The sequence below is a fragment of the Ranitomeya imitator genome, chromosome 1 (genome assembly GCF_032444005.1).
Source record: "Ranitomeya imitator isolate aRanImi1 chromosome 1, aRanImi1.pri, whole genome shotgun sequence".
Taxonomy (NCBI): Eukaryota; Metazoa; Chordata; class Amphibia; order Anura; family Dendrobatidae; genus Ranitomeya; species Ranitomeya imitator.
The window spans coordinates 1,223,835,201-1,223,858,219 of NC_091282.1; the positions used below are offsets into that span (position 1 = coordinate 1,223,835,201).

Genomic DNA, 23,019 nt, shown 5'->3' on the forward strand with positions numbered 1-23,019 from the left:
GCAGGGTGGAGAGGCAGCCGGGAGGTGGTCCCCGACGCGCGTTTCGCGGCCACAGAACGCCGCTTTCTCAAGGGGATAACTCTAATGTGCCCAGAAGGACCTTGAAATAGCCCCTGACCCCGGCCACATGACGCCCGGCGGCCAATAGCAGTGGCGCTGTCGGCGCATGCGCACTGCGTCTGGCAGGTCCTGGCAGTGCAATCCAGTGTCAAGGCAAGCACGCACATGCAGGAAAAGCACTGCCACCGATGTAGATATAAAATGGTAATTCTAAGCGGTCAAGTGCCAATGCCCTGATCCAAAGTCCACCTCCCAATCCGATCAAGAAACCCATCAGACTTCAATCCCACAACCCACATATATGGGACACAAAGGCGCACGCAGGAACACATACAACAAAATTGCTAAGAGAAAATAAATTGAAATGATTCAGTCTCTGTGCGCCAATTGACTGGTGCGGTGAACGTGTTCCTCGCTTCATGCATATATTGTCCAAGATGTTGAATGGGGAACGTCATGTTCAGTTGCACCGTGGTGGCAGTCGATGGGGTCTTTACATCATGGTAGGGATGGTGATGGAAGTTAACAGGGCCACAGGGCAACATAACAAGGTACACCTCTAGGCATAACATCACTTCGGTTCACTATTAATATAGATATATAGAAAAAACAAAAATTAAAATCACATATAAAAAAAGAAATTAAAACAGCATAAAAACAACCACCCGACTGCAATCGGGTGTAGAGGCCCAGATGAGGAGGATTGTAGATACTATAATAGCATCAGGAGTAAGCAGAAGGTACAAAGTGTAATACACATGCCATGAGCAAAGTGGAGCAATGTCCACAAATAGGGGGCAAAGCTCAGTGCCTCATTTAGGCCGTTTGGTGCCAATGTGCCAAGTTGCACTATCCATTTTGTTTCTTTTTGTGCCAGCAACTTTTTATTGTCCCCACCCCAAACTCCCAGATGCAGGACGTCGATACCTCTCACCCTCAGTAATTTTGCATCACATTTGTGGTGCAATCTGAAATGGCGGGGAATTGATTTGAGTTCAGCAATGTCAGGCACCGTCCTGGCTGCACCAATGTCCCGCACATGCTCACGGACCCTGACTCTTAGTTCTTGGGTAGTTAAACCCACGTAAACCATGGGACAGGGACACGTGGCATAATAAACCACATTGGTTGTGCCACAAGAAATCCGTTCACTGATGTCATATTTTCTAGTCCCATCCGTGGATGTAAAACTAGAGCATCGCAGGACATTAGTGCAGGCAAGACAGTGCCCGCATGGGAAGCATCCCACGTTAGGACCCCTTGTACCAAATGGGTTGTTCTGGGTGGGGACATAATGGCTACGCACCAATAGATCGTTTAAATTTTAACACCTCCACAATGTCATCTGTGGGTTAGGGCCAAGGAAGGCCGCCAGGGAGGGCTCAGTCCCCAAGATGGACCAATGTTTGGCAAGGATGGAGCGCATATTTCCCCACTCGTGATTATAAGTTGAAATAAAACGAATGGGACCAGCCCCATCCCTGTTGGCCCGCTTACTGGGCGGATGTAATAGAGTCTCACGTGGGGTTCTTCTGGTGCGATCGTAGCCATGTTTAATGGATCTCCGGCTATAGCCCCGGGCCAGAAAACGACCTTTCAGATCAGAGGCTTGTGCCTCGAATCTGGGCTCAGAGGAACAGATTCGCCGCATCCTGAGGAACTGTCCGACCGGGAAGGCCCTCACCGTGGATGGGTCATGTGCCGATGAAGCATGTAAGAGTGAATTAACAGAGGTCGACTTTCTGAAGACATCCACCTGGATACGTCGAGAGTGATCGACCTCCAGGCGGATGTCCAAAAAGTCGACCGTAACATCACTATACGTATATGTCAATTTTATATTAAACATATTGTTGTTCAAGGTACCCATAAAGTCCTCGAGCTGCCGGACCGTCCCGTCCCACAAAAAGAAAATATCATCAATGAAGCGATACCAGCACAGCACATGGGAGGCGGCCCGCGGGCCCTCGTCGCCAAAAACGAATCTCTCCCAGTAACCCAGGAAGAGATTAGCGTACGAGGGTGCACAGGCCGCACCCATGGCTGTGCCACGCTTCTGTAAATAAAAAACGTCTTTAAAAATGAAAAAGTTGTGGGTAAGGACATAGTCCAGCAGCTCGAGGACTAATCCACGTAGTGGGCCGTCCAGGTCGGAGGTCCCCAGGAAGAAGCGAGCCGCCTCTAGGCTATAAGAATGTTCTATGCAGGTATATAAACCCTCTATGTCAGCGGTGACGAGGAGGGTTGCATCGTCCACAAGGATGCCATCCACTTGCGCCAGGACATCAGTTGTGTCCCGAACGTATGACGGTAGGATTTGGACCAGGGGTTTTAAGTAGAAATCTATAAATCGACACACATGGTCACATAAACCGCCAATGCCGGACACAATAGGACGCCCCGGGGGGTTGAGGGCATCCTTGTGGACTTTTGGTAATAAATAAAACGTTGGGGTCCTGGGGGACCTGACCATCAGGCTATCGAAAACATTTTTGGGGATAATACCCCCCTCCAAAGCACCAACAAGAATCCTCTCCAGCTCCCGCAAGTAGGTGCCCATCGGATTGAAGGACAGCTTGAGGTAAGTGTTGGAGTCCTGAAGCTGGCGAAATGCATCCCGCTCATATTTCCCGCTTGGCCAGACCACAATGCTCCCCCCTTGTCTGCAGGTTTGAATACAACATCCCGCATTGATTGCAACTGCGAAATCGCCTGCCGTTGTTTATCGGTTAAGTTATCAAAAGTCCGCCGCGTCGATAGTTTTTTAAAATCATCAATCACCAATTTGGTAAATATTTCAACCGCCGGACTTAAGGACAAGGGGGGGAACCTCGCGGATCTGGGCAAGACAGAAGAGGGGAACTTAACGGTACTCGGAGACTCCTGTTCCTCAAGCAAATCCTCCAGATCACGAAGTGCCTGTGCCTCAATTTCACTCATGGGCTGTGATGTAGAATTTTTAGCATGTAATTTTTTTAGGATTAGCTTGCGGGAGAACAGGTGGAGGTCCTTGAGGGCTGTAAAATAATCAAATGAATTAGTTGGAGAGAAGGTCAGACCCCTGCTCAGGACATCCAACTGAGACTCAGTAAGAACATTTGCTGACAAATTTAATACCTGGAGTCCTCCCTGGCGGCCACCCCGAACCGTGACTCCCCCCGGCTCCCTTGCTCCTGGCGTGTTGTCTAGTGGTCATCCTTTTGTCATTGGACTCCGACGTAGAAGCCTGTTCAGATTGGGACGTATTGGGCCTCATATCTTCCTCATAGTTGGATCTACCAGAAAGTACTGAGGTGGATCTAGATCGGGAATAAGAAGTATTCCTAGATCTCGGACGTGATCGGCCCCATGGGTTTCGCCATCTATAGACCCTAGCTTGTTGTTTGTCCTTGATATCACGATTGAATTTTTTTGTCTTAGTAGTTTGAATGTCATGGGCCCATTTTTGTAGGTCCGCATCAATTTCCTCATTCAATTTCTTTAGTGCATCACTTGACATGTCCTTCTGTAGACACACCTGTAAACTGTCAATTTCTTTCTCCATTAATTCAAGGGATTCATGGTTCATCTGTTTCAGTAGAACCATGAACCCCTTGGAGCAGGTGTTAGTCAATTCTTCCCAATTGTTTTTGAACTTATCATCCAAGATTGGGAATGACGGAAAAACCTGGATGCGGAACCCACGCAGAATCAGGTCTTTCTGAATATACATGTCCAAAAACTCATGGTTCCACCATGTGCGAGTTCTTTTATGTAGTAATTCTTTAAAACGATATACAACCTACAAATATTGTGTACACCTTGTTAGAATACGGTGTACGTCCTACATATATTGTGTACACCTTTCTAGGATACGGTGTATGTCCTACATATATTGTGTACACCTTGTTAGGATACAGTGTATGTCCTACATATATTGTGTACACCTTGTTAGGATATGGTGTACGTCCTACATATATTGTGTACACCTTGTTAGGATACCGTGTACGTCCTACATATATTGTGTACACCTTGTTAGGATACAGTGTACGTCCTACATATATTGTGTACACCTTGTTAGGATACCGTGTACGCTCTACATATATTGTGTACACCTTGTTAGGATACTGTGTACGTCCTACATATATTGTGTACACCTTGTTAGGATACGGTGTACGTCCTACATATATTGTGTACACCTTGTTAGGATGCGGTGTACGTCCTACAAATATTGTGTACACCTTGTTAGGATACTGTGTACGTCCTACATATATTGTGTACGCCTTGTTAGGATACGGTGTACGTCCTACATATATTGTGTACGCCTTGTTAGGATACGGTGTACGTCCTACATATATTGTGTCCACCTTGTTAGGATACTGTGTACGTCCTACATATATTGTGTACACCTTGTTAGGATACTGTGTACGTCCTACAAATATTGTGTACGCCTTGTTAGGATACTGTGTACGTCCTACATATATTGTGTACGCCTTGTTAGGATACTGTGTACGTCCTACATATATTGTGTACACCTTGTTAGGATACGGTGTACGCCCTACATATATTGTGTACACCTTGTTAGGATACGGTGTACGTCCTACATATATTGTGTACACCTTTATAGGATACCGTGTATGTCCTACATATATTGTGTACACCTTGTTAGGATACGGTGTACGTCCTACATATATTGTGTACACCTTTATAGGATACCGTGTATGTCCTACATATATTGTGTACACCTTGTTAGGATACCGTGTACGTCCTACATATATTGTGTACACCTTGTTAGGATACCGTGTACGTCCTACATATATTGTGTACACCTTGTTAGGATACCGTGTACGTCCTACATATATTGTGTACGCCTTGTTAGGATACTGTGTACGTCCTACATATATTGTGTACACCTTGTTAGGATACGGTGTACGCCCTACATATATTGTGTACACCTTGTTAGGATACGATGTACGTCCTACATATATTGTGCACACCTTTATAGGATACCGTGTATGTCCTACATATAGTGTGTACACCTTGTTAGGATACCGTGTATGTCCTACATATATTGTGTACACCTTGTTAGGATACGGTGTACGTCCTACATATATTGTGTACACCTTGTTAGGATACCATGTACGCTCTACATATATTGTGTACACCTTGTTAGGATACTGTGTACGTCCTACATATATTGTGTACACCTTGTTAGGATACGGTGTACGTCCTACATATATTGTGTACACCTTTTAGGATACTGTGTACGCTCTACATATATTGTGTACACCTTGTTAGGATACCGTGTACGTCCTACATATATTGTGTACACCTTGTTAGGATACCGTGTACGTCCTACATATATTGTGTACACCTTGTTAGGATACCGTGTACGTCCTACATATATTGTGTACACCTTGTTAGGATACCGTGTACGTCCTACATATATTGTGTACACCTTGTTAGGATACCGTGTACGCCCTACATATATTGTGTACACCTTGTTAGGATACCGTGTACGTCCTACATATATTGTGTACACCTTGTTAGGATACGGTGTACGTCCTACATATATTGTGTACACCTTGTTAGGATACCGTGTACGCTCTACATATATTGTGTACACCTTGTTAGGATACCGTGTACGTCCTACATATATTTTGTACACCTTGTTAGGATACGGTGTACATCCTACATATATTGTGTGCACCTTGTTAGGATACGGTGTACGTCCTACATATATTGTGTGCACCTTGTTAGGATACGTTGTACGTCCTACATATATTGTGTACACCTTGTTAGGATACTATGTACGTCCTACATATATTGTCTACACCTTGTTAGGATACCGTGTACGTCCTACATATATTGTGAGCACCTTGTTAGGATACGGTGTACATCCTACATATATTGTTTGCACCTTGTTAGGATACGGTGTATGCCCTACATATATTGTGTACACCTTGTTAGGATACCGTGTACGTCCTACATATATTGTGTACACCTTGTTAGGATACTATGTACGTCCTACATACAGTGGGGCAAAAAAGTATTTAGTCAGTCAGCAATAGTGCAAGTTCCACCACTTAAAAAGATGAGAGGCGTCTGTAATTTACATCATAGGTAGACCTCAACTATGGGAGACAAACTGAGAAAAAAAAATCCAGAAAGTCACATTGTCTGTTTTTTTTAACATTTTATTTGCATATTATGGTGGAAAATAAGTATTTGGTCAGAAACAAACAATCAAGATTTCTGGCTCTCACAGACCTGTAACTTCTTCTTTAAGAGTCTCCTCTTTCCTCCACTCATTACCTGTAGTAATGGCACCTGTTTAAACTTGTTATCAGTATAAAAAGACACCTGTGCACACCCTCAAACAGTCTGACTCCAAACTCCACTATGGAGAAGACCAAAGAGCTGTCAAAGGACACCAGAAACTAAATTGTAGCCCTGCACCAGGCTGGGAAGACTGAGTATGCAATAGCCAACCAGCTTGGAGTGAAGAAATCAACAGTGGGAGCAATAATTAGAAAATGGAAGACATACAAGACCACTGATAATCTCCCTCGATCTGGGGCTCCATGCAAAATCCCACCCCGTGGGGTCAGAATGATCACAAGAACGGTGAGCAAAAATCCCAGAACCACGCGGGGGGAACTAGTGAATGAACTGCAGAGAGCTGGGACCAATGTAACAAGGCCTACCATAAGTAACACACTACGCCACCATGGACTCAGATCCTGCAGTGCCAGACGTGTCCCACTGCTTAAGCCAGTACATGTCCGGGCCCATCTGAAGTTTGCTAGAGAGCATTTGGATGATCCAGAGGAGTTTTGGGAGAATGTCCTATGGTCTGATGAAACCAAACTGGAACTGTTTGGTAGAAACACAACTTGTCGTGTTTGGAGGAAAAAGAATACTGAGTTGCATCCATCAAACACCATACCTACTGTAAAGCATGGTGGTGGAAACATCATGCTTTGGGGCTGTTTCTCTGCAAAGGGGCCAGGACGACTGATCCGGGTACATGAAAGAATGAATGGGGCCATGTATCGTGAGATTTTGAGTGCAAACCTCCTTCCATCAGCAAGGGCATTGAAGATGAAACGTGGCTGGGTCTTTCAACATGACAATGATCCAAAGCACACCGCCAGGGCAACGAAGGAGTGGCTTCGTAAGAAGCATTTCAAGGTCCTGGATTGGCCTAGCCAGTCTCCAGATCTCAACCCTATAGAAAACCTTTGGAGGGAGTTGAAAGTCCGTGTTGCCAAGCGAAAAGCCAAAAACATCACTGCTCTAGAGGAGATCTGCATGGAGGAATGGGCCAACATACCAACAACAGTGTGTGGCAACCTTGTGAAGACTTACAGAAAACGTTTGACCTCTGTCATTGCCAACAAAGGATATATTACAAAGTATTGAGATGAAATTTTGTTTCTGACCAAATACTTAGTTTCCACCATAATATGCAAATAAAATGTTAAAAAAAACAGACAATGTGATTTTCTGGATTTTTTTTTCTCAGTTTGTCTCCCATAGTTGCGGTCTACCTATGATGTAAATTACAGACGCCTCTCATCTTTTTAAGTGGTGGAACTTGCACTATTGCTGACTGACTAAATACTTTTTTGCCCCACTGTATATTGTCTACACCTTGTTAGGATACTGTGTACGTCCTACATATATTGTGTACACCTTGTTAGGATACGGTGTACGTCCTACATATATTGTCTACACCTTGTTAGGATACCGTGTACGTCCTACATATATTGTGTACACCTTGTTAGGATACGGTGTACGTCCTACATATATTGTGTGCACCTTGTTAGGATACGGTGTATGCCCTACATATATTGTGTACACCTTGATAGGATACGGTGTACGTCCTACATATATTGTCTGCACCTTGTTAGGATACGGTGTATGCCCTACATATATTGTGTACACCTTGTTAGGATACGGTGTACGTCCTACATATATTGTGTACACCTTGTTAGGATACTATGTACGTCCTACATATATTGTCTACACCTTGTTAGGATACCGTGTACGTCCTACATATATTGTGAGCACCTTGTTAGGATACGGTGTACGTCCTACATATATTGTGTGCACCTTGTTAGGATACCGTGTACGTCCTACATATATTGTGTACACCTTGTTAGGATACCGTGTACGTCCTACATATATTGTGTACACCTTGTTAGGATACCGTGTACGCCCTACATATATTGTGTGCACCCTGTTAGGATACCGTGTACGCTCTACATATATTGTGTACACCTTGTTAGGATACTGTGTACGTCCTATATATATTGTGTACACCTTGTTAGGATACCGTGTGCGCTCTATATATATTGTGTACACCTTGTTAGGATACCGTGTACGTCCTACATATATTGTGTACACCTTGTTAGGATACCGTGTACGTCCTACATATATTATGTACACCTTGTTAGGATACCGTGTACGTCCTACATATATTGTGTACACCTTGTTAGGATACCGTGTACGTCCTACATATATTGTGTACACTGTTGTGAATTCCGTGGTCAGGCTCCCTCCTGTGGATGTGAGTGGTACTGCGGCTTCTGGGTTTCCTTCCTCAGGTGATGAGGTGAGGTCGTTAAGTGCTGTTCTATTTAACTCCACCTAGTGCCTTGCTTATTGCCTCCAGTCAATGTCCCTGTGTTGGTCTTGTTCCCTCCTGGATTGTTCCTGTGGCCTGTCTTACCTGCATAAGTTAAGTTTTGCCGGTTTCACTTTTGTTTACTATTTTCTGTCCAGCTTATGTTTTGTCATTTTTGCTTGCTGGAAGCTCTGGGACGCAGAGGGAGTACCTCCGTACCGTTAGTCGGTACGGAGGGTCATTTTGCGTTCTCTGCGTGGTTGTTTGTAGGGTTTTGTGTTGACCGCAAAGCTATCTTTCCTATCTTCAGTCTGTTTAGTCAGTCGGGCCTCACTTTGCTAAAATCTATTTCATCACTGTGTTTGTATTTTCATCTCAACTCACAGTCATTATATGTGGGGGGCTGCCTTTTCCTTTGGGGAATTTCTCTGAGGCAAGGTAGGCTTATTTTCCTCTCTTAGGGCTAGTTAGTTTCTCAGGCTGTGCTCGAGGCGCCTAGGCCTTGGATAGGAGCGCTCCACGGCTGCCTTTAGTGTGGTACGATAGGATTAGGGATTGCGGTCAGCAGAGTTCCCACGTCTCAGAGCTCGTCCTATGTTATTGCTAACTGTCAGGTCACTTTGTGTGCTCTTAACCACTAGACCCATTGTGGTTTTGAATCACCAAATCACAACAGTACTGGAGGCCCAAAGTACTAATGCTTCTCAATAGACTGAAAAAAGAAGTTCTGAGACCATTTTTTTTTTCTTTGCACTGTGTTTTGCCTTTTTTTTGCCCTAGACATTTGGGTGATTCAGGACACAGGTGTAGTGATGGAGACTAAAAGTCTGTCTTCATGTGTGGATCATCTCACTGCAAGAGTACAAAATAGTCAAGACTTTGTGGTTCAGAATTCTATGTTAGAACCAAGAAATCCTATTCCTGATTTGTTTTTAGGAGATAGAACTAAGTTTCTAAGTTTCAAAAATAATTGTAAACTGTTTCTGGCTTTGAAACCTCGCTCCTCTGGTGACCCAGTTCAACAAGTTAAGATCATTATTTCTTTTTTACGTGGCGACCCTAAGGACTGGGCATTCTCTCTTGCGCCAGGAGATCCTGCATTATGTAATATTGATGCGTTTTTTCTGGCGCTCGGTTTGCTCTATGATGAACCTAATTCCATTGATCAGGCAGAGAAAAATTTGCTGGTTCTGTGTCAGGGTCAGGATGAGGTAGAGGTATATTGTCAGAGGTTTAGGAAGTTGTCTGTGCTCACTCAGTGGAATGAATGTGCGCTGGCAGCGATTTTCAGAAAGGGTCTCTCTGAAGCCCTTAAAGATGTCATGGTTGGATTTCCCATGCCTGCTGGTTTGAATGAGTCTATGTCTTTGGCCATTCAGATCGGTCGACGCTTGCGTGAGCATAAAACTGTGCACCATTTGGCGGTATCATCTGAGTATAAACCTGAGCCTATGCAGTGCGATAGGACCTTGACCAGAGCTGAACAGCAAGAACACAGACGTCCGAATGGGCTGTGTTTCTACTGTGGTGATTCCACTCGTGTTATCTCTGATTGTCCTAAACGCACTAAGCGGTTCGCTAGGTCTGCCACCATTGGTACGGTACAGTCTAAACTTCTTTTGTCCGTTACTCTGATTTGCTCTTTGTCATCCTATTCTGTTATGGCATTTGTGGATTCTGGCGCTGCCCTGAATTTGATGGACTTGGAGTATGCTAAGCGTTGTGGGTTTTTCTTGGAGCCCTTGCAGTGTCCTATTCCATTGAGAGGAATTGATGCTACTCCTTTGGCCAAGAATAAGCCTCAATACTGGACCCAGCTGACCATGTGCATGGCTCCTGCTCATCAGGAGGATATTCGCTTTCTGGTATTGCATAATCTGCATGATGTGGTCGTGTTGGGGTTGCCATGGCTACAAGTCCATAACCCAGTATTGGATTGGAAATCTATGTCTGTGTCCAGCTGGGGTTGTCAGGGGGTACATAGTGATATTCCATTTCTGTCTATTGCGTCATCCACCTCTTCGGAGATCCCAGAATTCTTGTCGGATTACCGGGATGTATTTGATGAGCCCAAGTCCAATGCCCTACCTCCGCATAGGGATTGTGATTGTGCTATCGATTTGATTCCTGGTAGTAAGTTTCCTAAGGGCCATCTGTTTAATTTATCTGTGCCTGAGCACGCCGCTATGCGGAGTTACATAAAGGAGTCCTTGGAGAAGTGTCATATTCGTCCGTCATCATCGCCATTGGGAGCAGGGTTCTTTTTTGTGGCCAAGAAGGATGGTTCACTGAGACCTTGTATTGATTACCGCCTTCTAAATAAAATCACGGTCAAATTTCAGTACCCCTTGCCGCTGCTATCTGATTTGTTTGCTCGGATTAAAGGGGCTAGTTGGTTCACCAAGATAGATCTTCATGGTGCGTATAATCTTGTGCGTATAAAATGGGGCGATGAATGGAAAACTGCATTTAATACGCCCGAGGGCCATTTTGAGTACCTGGTTATGCCATTCGGGCTTGCCAATGCTCCATTAGTATTTCAGTCCTTTATGCATGACATCTTCCGAGAGTACCTGGATAAATTCCTGATTGCATACTTGGATGATATTTTGGTCTTCTCGGATGATTGGGAGTCTCACGTGAAGCAGGTCAGAATGGTGTTCCAGGTCCTGCGTGCTAATTCTTTGTTTGTGAAGGGGTCAAAGTGTCTTTTTGGTGTTCAGAAGGTTTCATTTTTGGGGTTCATTTTTTCCCCTTCTACTATCGAGATGGACCCTGTTAAGGTCCAGGCCATTTATGATTGGACTCAGCCGACATCTCTGAAGAGTCTGCAAAAGTTCCTGGGCTTTGCTAATTTTTATCGTCGCTTCATCAGTAATTTTTCCAGTGTTGCTAAACCATTGACTGATTTGACCAAGAAGGGTGCTGATGTGGTCAATTGGCCTTCTGCTGCTGTGGAAGCTTTTCAAGAGTTGAAGCGTCGTTTTTCTTCTGCCCCTCTGTTGTGCCAACCAGATGTTTCGCTTCCGTTCCAGGTCGAGGTTGATGCTTCTGAAATTGGAGCAGGGGCTGTTTTGTCGCAAAGAAATTCTGATGGCTCGGTGATGAAACCATGCGCCTTCTTTTCCAGGAAGTTTTCGCCTGCTGAGCGAAATTATGATGTTGGCAATCGAGAGTTGCTGGCCATGAAGTGGGCATTCGAGGAGTGGTGTCATTGGCTTGAAGGAGCTAAGCATCGCGTGGTGGTCTTGACTGATCACAAGAACTTGACTTATCTCAAGTCGGCCAAGCGGTTGAATCCTAGACAGGCTCGTTGGTCGCTGTTTTTCTCCCGTTTTGACTTTGTGGTTTCGTACCTTCCTGGCTCTAAAAATGTGAAGGCGGATGCCCTGTCTAGGAGTTTTGTGGCCGACTCTCCGGGTTTGCCTGAGCCGGCGGGTATTCTCAAAGAGGGGGTAATATTATCTGCCATCTCCCCTGATTTGCGGCGGGTGCTGCAAAAATTTCAGGCTAATAGACCTGACCGTTGCCCAGCGGAGATACTGTTTGTCCCTGATAGGTGGACGAAAAGAGTTAGCTCTGAAGTTCATGGTTCGGTCTTGGCTGGTCATCCTGGAATCTTTGGTACCAGAGATTTGGTGGCTAGATCCTTTTGGTGGCCGTCTCTGTCGCGGGATGTGCGTTCTTTTGTACAGTCCTGTGGGATTTGTGCTCGGGCTAAGCCCTGCTGTTCTCGTGCCAGTGGGTTGCTTTTGCCCTTGCCGGTCCCGAAGAGGCCTTGGACACATATCTCTATGGATTTTATTTCAGATCTCCCCGTCTCTCAAAAGATGTCGGTCATTTGGGTGGTTTGTGTATGCTTCTCTAAGATGGTCCATTTGGTACCCTTGTCTAAATTGCCTTCCTCCTCTGATTTGGTGCCATTGTTCTTCCAGCATGTGGTTCGTTTGCATGGCATTCCGGAGAACATCGTTTCTGACAGAGGTACCCAGTTTGTTTCGAGGTTTTGGCGAGCCTTTTGTGCTAGGATGGGCATTGGTTTGTCTTTTTCCTCGGCTTTTCATCCTCAGACAAATGGCCAGACTGAACCAATCAGACCTTGGAAACATATCTGAGATGTTTTGTTTCTGCAGATCAGGATGATTGGGTGTCCTTTTTGCCTTCGGCTGAGTTCGCCCTTAATAATAGGGCCAGCTCGGCTACTTTGGTTTCGCCATTTTTCTGCAATTCCGGGTTCCATCCTCGTTTCTCTTCAGGGCAGGTTGAGTCTTCGGACTGTCCTGGTGTGGATACTGTGGTGGATAGGTTGCAGCAGATATGGACTCATGTAGTGGACAATTTGACTTTGTCCCAGGAGAAGGCTCAACGTTTCGCTAACCGCAGGCGCTGTGTGGGTCCCCGACTTCGTGTTGGGGATTTGGTTTGGTTGTCATCTCGTTATATTCCTATGAAGGTTTCCTCTCCTAAGTTCAATTCTTGTTTCATTGGTCCGTATAGGATTTCTGAGGTTCTTAATCCTGTGTCTTTTCTTTTGACCCTTCCAGATTCTTTTTCCATCCATAACGTATTCCATAGGTCATTGTTGCAGAGATACGTGGCACCTATGGTTCCATCTGTTGATCCTCCTGCCCCGGTTTTGGTTGAGGGAGAGTTGGAGTATATTGTGGAGAAGATTTTGGATTCTCGTGTTTCGAGACGGAAACTCCAGTATCTGGTTAAGTGGAAGGGTTATGGTCAGGAAGATAATTCCTGGGTCTTTGCCTCTGATGTCCATGCGGCCGATCTGGTTCATGCCTTTCATATGGCTCATCCTGGTCGGCCTGGGGGCTCTGGTGAGGGTTTGGTGACCCCTCCTCAAGGGGGGGGGTACTGTTGTGAATTCCGTGGTCAGGCTCCCTCCTGTGGATGTGAGTGGTACTGCGGCTTCTGGGTTTCCTTCCTCAGGTGATGAGGTGAGGTCGTTAAGTGCTGTTCTATTTAACTCCACCTAGTGCCTTGCTTATTGCCTCCAGTCAATGTTCCTGTGTTGGTCTTGTTCCCTCCTGGATTGTTCCTGTGGCCTGTCTTACCTGCATAAGTTAAGTTTTGCTGGTTTCACTTTTGTTTACTATTTTCTGTCCAGCTTGTGTTTTGTCATTTTTGCTTGCTGGAAGCTCTGGGACGCAGAGGGGGTACCTCCGTACCGTTAGTCGGTACGGAGGGTCTTTTTGCGTTCTCTGCGTGGTTGTTTGTAGGGTTTTGTGTTGACCGCAAAGCTATCTTTCCTATCTTCAGTCTGTTTAGTCAGTCGGGCCTCACTTTGCTAAAATCTATTTCATCACTGTGTTTGTATTTTCATCTCAACTCACAGTCATTATTTGTGGGGGGCTGCCTTTTCCTTTGGGGAATTTCTCTGAGGCAAGGTAGGCTTATTTTCCTCTCTTAGGACTAGTTAGTTTCTGAGGCTATGCTCGAGGCGCCTAGGCCTTGGATAGGAGCGCTCCACGGCTGCCTTTAGTGTGGTACGATAGGATTAGGGATTGCGGTCAGCAGAGTTCCCACGTCTCAGAGCTCGTCCTATGTTATTGCTAACTGTCAGGTCACTTTGTGTGCTCTTAACCACTAGACCCATTGTGGCTTTGAATCACCAGATCACAACAGTACACCTTGTTAGGATACCGTGTACGTCCTACATATAATATGCACACCTTGTTAGGATACCGTGTACGTCCTACATATATTGTGCACACCTTGTTAGGATACCGTGTACGTCCTACATATATTGTGTACACCTTGTTAGGATACCGTGTACGTCCTACATATATTGTGTACACCTTGTTAGGATACCGTGTACGTCCTACATATAATATGCACACCTTGTTAGGATACCGTGTACGCCCTACATATATTGTGTACACCTTGTTAGGATACCATGTACGTCCTACATATATTGTGTACACCTTGTTAGGATACCGTGTACGTCCTACATATATTGTGTGCACCCTGTTAGGATACCGTGTACGCTCTACATATATTGTGTACACCTTGTTAGGATACCATGTACGTCCTACATATATTGTGTACACCTTGTTAGGATACCGTGTACGCCCTAGATATATTGTGTACACCTTGTTAGGATACTGTGTACGTCCTACATGTATTGTGTACACCTTGTTAAGATACCGTGTACGTCCTACATATATTGTGTACACCTTGTTAGGATACCGTGTACGTCCTACATATATTGTGTACACCTTGTTAGGATACTGTGTACGTCCTACATATATTGTGTACACCTTGTTAGGATACCGTGTACGTCCTACATATATTGTGTACACCTTGTTAGGATACCGTGTACGTCCTACATATATTGTGTACACCTTGTTAGGATACCATGTACGTCCTACATATATTGTGTACACCTTGTTAGGATACCATGTACGTCCTACATATATTGTGTACACCTTGTCAGGATACCGTGTACGTCCTACATATATTGTGTACACCTTGTTAGGATACCATGTACGTCCTACATATATTGTGTACACCTTGTTAGGATATCGTGTACGCCCTAGATATATTGTGTACACCTTGTTAGGATACTGTGTACGTCCTACATATATTGTGTACACCTTGTTAAGATACCGTGTACGTCCTACATATATTGTGTACACCTTGTTAGGATACCGTGTACGTCCTACATATATTGTGTACACCTTGTTAGGATACCGTGTACGTCCTACATATATTGTGTACACCTTGTTAGGATACCGTGTACGTCCTACATATATTGTGTACACCTTGTTAAGATACCGTGTACGTCCTACATATATTGTGTACACCTTGTTAGGATACCGTGTACGTCCTACATATATTGTGTACACCTTGTTAGGATACGGTGTACGTCCTACATATATTGTGTACACCTTTTAGGATACCGTGTACGCTTTACATATATTGTGTACACCTTGTTAGGATACCATGTACGTCCTACATATATTGTGTACACCTTGTTAGGATACCATGTACGTCCTACATATATTGTGTACACCTTGTTAGGATACCGTGTACGTCCTACATATATTGTGTACACCTTGTTAGGATACCATGTACGTCCTACATATATTGTGTACACCTTGTTAGGATACCGTGTACGCCCTCGATATATTGTGTACACCTTGTTAGGATACTGTGTACGTCCTACATATATTGTGTACACCTTGTTAGGATACTGTGTACGTCCTACATATATTGTGTACACCTTGTTAGGATACCGTGTACGTCCTACATATATTGTGTACACCTTGTTAGGATACGGTGTACGCCCTACATATATTGTGTACACCTTGTTAGGATTCTGTGTACGTCCTACATATATTGTGTAGACCTTGTTAGGATACCGTGTACGCTCTACATATATTGTGTACACCTTGTTAGGATACCGTGTACATCCTACATATATTGTGTACACCTTGTTAGGATACCGTGTACGTCCTACATATATTGTGTACACCTTGTTAGGATACCGTGTACGCTCTACATATATTGTGTACACCTTGTTAGGATACCGTGTACGTCCTACATATATTGTGTACACCTTGTTAGGATACTGTGTACGCTCTACATATATTGTGTACACCTTGTTAGGATACCGTGTACGCTCTACAATTATTGTGTACACCTTGTTAGGATACCGTGTACGTCCTACATATATTGTGTACACCTTGTTAGGATACGGTGTACGCCCTACATATATTGTGTACACCTTGTTAGGATACCATGTACGCCCTACAATTATTGTGTACACCTTGTTAGGATACCGTGTACGTCCTACATATATTGTGTACACCTTGTTAGGATACGGTGTACGTCCTACATATATTGTGTACACCTTGTTAGGATACCGTGTACGTCCTACATATATTGTGTACACCTTGCTAGGAATCCGTGTACGTCCTACATATATTGTGTACACCTTGTTAGGATACCGTGTACGTCCTACATATGTTGTGTACACCTTGTTAGGATACGGTGTACGTCCTACATATATTGTGTACACCTTGTTAGGATACCGTGTACATCCTACATATATTGTGTACACCTTGTTAGGATACTGTGTACACCCTACATTTGTAGTGTACACCTTGTTAGGATACTGGGTACGTCCTACATATATTGTGTACACCTTGTTAGGATTCTGTATACGTCCTACATATATTGTGTACACCTTGCTAGGAATCCGTGTACATCCTACATATATTGTGTACACCTTGTTAGGATACCGTGTACGTCCTACATATATTGTGTACACCTTGTTAGGATACGGTGTACGTCCTACATATATTGTGTACACCTTGTTAGGATTCTGTATACGTCCTACATATATTGTGTACACCTTGTTAGGATACCGTGTACGTCCTACATATATTGTGTACACCTTGTTAGGATACGGTGTACGTCCTACATATATTGTGTACACCTTGTTAGGATACCGTGTACATCCTACATATATTGTGTACACCTTGTTAGGATACCGTGTACGTCCTACATATATTGTGTACACCTTGTTAGGATACGGTGTACGTCCTACATATATTGTGTACACCTTGTTAGGATACGGTGTACGTCCTACATATATTGTGTACACCTTGTTAGGATACGGTGTACGTCCTACATATATTGTGTACACCTTGTTAGGATACCGTGTACGTCCTACATATATTGTGTACACCTTGTTAGGATACCGTGTACGTCCTACATATATTGTGTACACCTTGTTAGGATACCGTGTACGCTCTACATATATTGTGTACACCTTGTTAGGATACGGTGTATGCCCTACATATATTGTGTACACCTTGTTAGGATACCGTGTACGTCCTACATATATTGTGTACACCTTGTTAGGATACCGTGTACGTCCTACATATATTGTGTACACCTTGTTAGGATACCGTGTACGTCCTACATATATTGTGTACACCTTGTTAGGATACCGTGTACGCTCTACATATATTGTGTACACCTTGTTAGGATACCGTGTACGCCCTACATATATTGTGTACACCTTGTTTGGAAACTGTGTACGCTCTACATATATTGTGTACACCTTGTTAGGATACGGTGTACGCCCTACATATATTGTGTACACCTTGTTAGGGTACGGTGTGTGTACATCCTACATATATTGTGTACACCTTGTTTGGATACTGTGTACGTCCTACATATATTGTGTACACCTTGCTCGCATACATGCCAAAGTCATGAAGAGGTTAAAGAACTGCTTGTTTTAGTGACATAAACTGAATTGCAGCGCATGAAATGTAGCGGACAACCTCATTAATAATCTACTGTAGGAAAAAGTCCCATCTCCTCTACTATTCCACCCTACCCCAGTATGGACGCACGTGTCTTTGTTTTAAATCTGCAGATTGTCAATTCTTTCAGTGTTTTTTTTTTCTGTATTCAAATGAATGGGAGACAAAAACTCTAGTGAAAATGGAGCAAACCCCCTTCAATAACAGATATAAAATGTGTGGACTCTGCACAGAATTTCTCCTGCCAACACTGTGGTTTTTGATGCAGAACAATCAGTAGGAGAGATAGAGCTTATGATCAAATCCTAAAGGATTATTTTGAGAATACAAAAAAGAGCCTGAATTGATAAATCCCCTCAGCTCCAGCCCCGATGCTCCGGTGGTCTCTGCCAGTCCTGACTCTCGGCTGCAGTGTTATTGTGGCTGTACCTTATGTTATCGCTTTGGGGGACATATAGGACTTTTTGCCTTTCCCTGTGTTTTTCATTAGGATTTTTTTGTGTTTTCACTACATTCTTTTAGGTAAAAAAATATGAGTGAAACTGACAAAATTAAACTTTGTCCAGGAAAAACAATTTGCATGAAATGTATTTGATATGAAATGTATGTGCTCCGACTGCTGTATAACATGGCGTGTCTGCTCTGGGGCCTCCAAACAAACTGCAGAGCGTAGTCATATGGGTCATCTTGGAAGGGGTTAATGGATAATAAAATACCATTCTCTGCTCACCTTTGATCGTTCCATGCTCCTGCAGTTCCTCTTGTCCTCTCCTCGCTCCCAGACCTCCATTTCCCGTTTTCTCTTCACTCTTCACCAGGCTGCTGTATCAACTAGGCCTCAACCAAGCCGTGAGAAGCATCGCTCCATTTGTCACATCGTCCTATCTGGCTGTATGGTGCAACACCCCTTAGGATGACATTACACCATAGAGTGATTAAGGCCTAGTTGGCACCGGTAAAACCCAGCAAAGAGTAAAGAGAAAACCAAAGCTGGAACTTATGGCCTGGGTGGAGACCGAGCAAGGAGATTTGGCAGCATGGACCGGTGGATGGCAAGGACAATGTGATATTATATTGTTACATATAAATCCAGCACAATGGCAAAATTCTAATTCACCAGAATTCAAAAATGATGGGAAATTCTAAGCAATTTGATTACCTTAGAATAGTTCCTCAAAAATGTGTTCTGTTGATGCACTTACCGCTATATGAACCACCGAAAGCAAGTGCTATAACAGTAAAGCAAAAGTGCAGCCCAGAGATGGGCAAGGTGATGCAGAAAGAACAATCACTTACTATGGCATCACTCCCTGAGTATTCAGTACATTATATTGTTATTTTTATTATTATTTACTATAGCGCCACTTATTCCATGGCGCTTTACATGTGAGGAGGGGTGTACATAACAAAAACAAGTACAATAACTGGAAACAATACAATTCACGACTGGTACAGGAGGAGAGAGGACACTGCCCGCGAGGGATTACAATCTACATGTATTCTTTTATTTCTCATAAGCATTAAAATCTTACTAATAAAATTGATAACGAGGACTTTTCCCCAGTTTCTGAATGTTAAGCCAAATCATGGAATAGTGTTTACACAGATGAACATAATGTCGTTTTTATTTATTAATTTCTCCTCCCCATTACATAGATAAAAGGTTGTGAAGTTTAAGCTGTAATTTATTACAAGCCCAATGGAGCATTAGCAGAGATTCCCCTCTGGGGGGGTTTGTACTTTTTCCCCTGCATGACACTGAGCAATCATAAGCAGGATTGACATGCAGGGGTAAAAAGAACAGGTCCCGAGAAGGTCAGAAGAACATTCCTTCTCCTGTGGGATGTAATGATAGGGAGCCCTGGTCTCAGCCCTGATCTCTGCAGATACTGTGGAATATAAAAAAGATCTGAATCTCATTACAAACACCTCTAACTTTCATTTCACAGCAGTCAGTGAGGGGGAAAGAGGAGTAGAGGTGAGGTGGTTGTGATTACAAACACCCCTGCAGTTGCAGCTCTCCCCTCAATGGACTGTCAGTACAGCTGTAATTCCTTCTCCCACACTCACTGCTGAGAGATTAAAGCTAAAGATGTTTGTAATCCCACTCTGCAGTAGATTTTAGGCAGAGATCAGGGCAGAGAGCAGGACTATCTGTCATTACATCTCACAGGAGAAAGCATGTTCCGTTAACATTCTAGAGACATGTTCCTTCTTTTCCTGCACGCTCCCAGAGCGTGGGTGATGCCCATTTGTGCTCTTCATAAATTATAACCTATATTCCTAAACTCATATCTCCACAATAGAGATGAGAAATTATAAGATAAAAGCTGTGTTGTGTTCAGCTCTGCAGCCGCTATTCCACGATGAGTCCAGTTTAACATGGAGAAACTGGGAAAAGATTCTCTTTAAGGAGGAAGCAGATAATTTACCAAAACCACAGAGAAATTTCTACATTTCCCAAACTCTAATACAAATATGGGAAGTCCTGATAAATACATCAATTAATGGAGATAACGGGATAATACATTTTTATACGTTTATTTCATACACAGGTTGATAGAGAATCTTGCATCTTACTTTAAAATGGTTTCTATGGGTCTAATGTACAGAATTAGTCACTATTATCAGTGGTTCCTAATATTTTCAGTCATTCCTTTCTTTTTCCGAGCAGCTCCGCTTTATTATTCATTCCAGATTTAAACAAAATAATAAAACATTTAGGGAAAAACACACAACCTAAAAGTCCAGCACTGGAAGCCATCACTGCAAATATCTCCACAGCCACCATGTTCTTCCCTCTGGTGCTCAGATACGCCGGGATCATGGAAATCCAGACACTGAGGAACACCAGCATGCTGAAGGTGATGTACTTGGCCTCGTTGAAACTGTCCGGTAATGTCCTCACCATGAAAGCCAGAACAAAGCTCATAGCTGCCAGGAGCCCCAGATAACCCAACATGGAGTAGAACCAGATATCTGAGCCTTCATTACACTGAATGATGAGAATCCCAGGATAAGTCTCAGAGTCCAGATCTTGGAATGGGGGAGAAATAGACAACCACAAAACACAGATTACAACCTGAAGGAATGAACACAACAACACTATGGTATAGGGCAGTTTCACATTCAGCCATTTTCTCCAGGCGCTTCCAGGCTTGGTGGACTTAAAAGCAACACAAACCATGACAGTCTTGGCGAGAAGTGAGGAGACGGCTACTGAGAAGAAAAATCCAAAACTGGTTTCACGTAATCTACAAGTCACATCATTGGGACGACCAAGGAACAAAAACACAGAGAGAAAGCTGAGAAAGATGGAGACCAGGAGGAGGTAACTCAGGTTCCGGTTATTGGCTCTAACAATAGGAGTGTCCCGGTAGGAAATAAATATCCCAAATGTGAAGCCGGTCACAAGACATCCGAAGACCGAGATACAGGAAAATACAGAAGCCATTGTGTCATTCTGGTAAGAGATGAACTCCATCACTTTAGGCAGACACTGGTCTCTCTTCTCATTTGGCCACTCGTCATTTTGGCATTTCGTGCAGATCTCGCTGTCTGTAGGAAAATTACATAACATAATATTAATTGTGGGAAGAATAACTATTATTTAACTATTATCGTTCTGTTTATGTATATATTATCTATCTATTATCCATCTATTTTAGAAATAATGGAGCAGCACACTTTCCAAATAGGTGGCTGCCCAGATCTCCCAGCAAACAACCTGTATACTTGTCAAATATATAAAGACAACAAATGGGAAGCAGCACTACAAAAATTACTTAAAGGGACACTGTCACCTGAATTTGGAGGGAACAATCTTCAGCCATGGAGGCGGGGTTTTGGGGTTTTTGATTCACCCTTTCCTTACCCGCTAGCTGCATGTTGGCTGCAATATTGGATTGAAGTTCATTCTCTGTCCTCTGTAGTACATGCCTGCACAAGGCAATCTTGCATTGCCCAGGTGTGTACTATGAAGGACAGAGAATGAACTTTAATCCAATATTGCAGCCAACATGCAGCTAGCGGGTAAGGAAAGGGTGAATCAAAAACCCCAAAACCCCGCCTCCATGGCTGAAGATTGTTCCCTCCAAATTCAGGTGACAGTGTCCCTTTAAAGAGTAAGGTGGACTTTTTAGACCACACAACCCTTCACACCCTCAAAATAGGTCATGGAATCACAAAGACATTGACATTAGTTTGGTCATTAAGATAAACATTTTTTGGCAGCAGCGATAAAACACAGATAACTTGTTACTACTTAAGTGCCCATCATCACTGCAGCCAAACACAAAGCTCAGTGGTTTGTGCCATCTACTTGTGCTGGACCCGAGGAAGATGAGCTCTGTTTGTTATTTTACATGTGTAAAAGCATTTGGGGACAACTTTTCTTAAAGTAGATATGACGACTAGTGTTGAGCGAAACCTTCCGATATTCGGAAATATCTGTATCGGTTTGGATCAGCCGATATCCAAAAATTATCGGATATCACCGATACCGATACCCGATACCAATGCAAGTCAATGGGACAAAAATATCAGAATTAAAATAAACCCTTTCTTTCCAGCTGTCATTCATACCCCTTGGCGCCATGCACAGCCTCCTGAGCGTTGTTTGAATCTGTCCCAGAGCCTGCGCTGTTATGTTATCCCTTGGCCATGTGCAGTTAGCACTGCCCGTCTGTTGACTTCATTTGATGTCAGGCTGACTGCGCCTGTGCGGCCGCGCTGCCCGAGATCACGCCCCGCAGTGTCTTCTGATTTATTCACACTGCGGGGCTGGGATTCATGGGCATGAGCAGTGCATATCTTCACCTCTCACTCGTCTCCTTCCGCCTTCTTCAGACTGTACGGCGTCAGCTGATCACTAAGCACATGCCACGGTGATTAGAGATCAGCTGACGCCGCACAGTCTGAAGAAGGCAGAGGGAGATGAGTGAGAGGCAAAGATATGCACTGTGCATGCCCATGAATCCCAACCCCGCAGTGTGAATAAATCAGAAGACACTGTGGGGCGGGATCTCGGGCAGCGCGGCCGCACAGGCGCAG

At 43.9% G+C, this 23,019-nt stretch overlaps 1 protein-coding gene across 1 annotated transcript in view; it reads right to left on the minus strand.

Moving 5' to 3' along the window:
* Positions 1–20,287: 20,287 nt before the first annotated feature.
* Positions 20,288–23,019, minus strand: part of LOC138657236 (vomeronasal type-2 receptor 26-like) — a 49,165-nt gene continuing 46,433 nt past the window's right edge. The window contains exon 3 of the mRNA XM_069744894.1: positions 20,288–21,525. Coding sequence (XP_069600995.1) covers positions 20,618–21,525 — 908 coding nt within the window. The 3' untranslated portion in view covers positions 20,288–20,617. The remainder of the gene's footprint in view (positions 21,526–23,019) is intronic.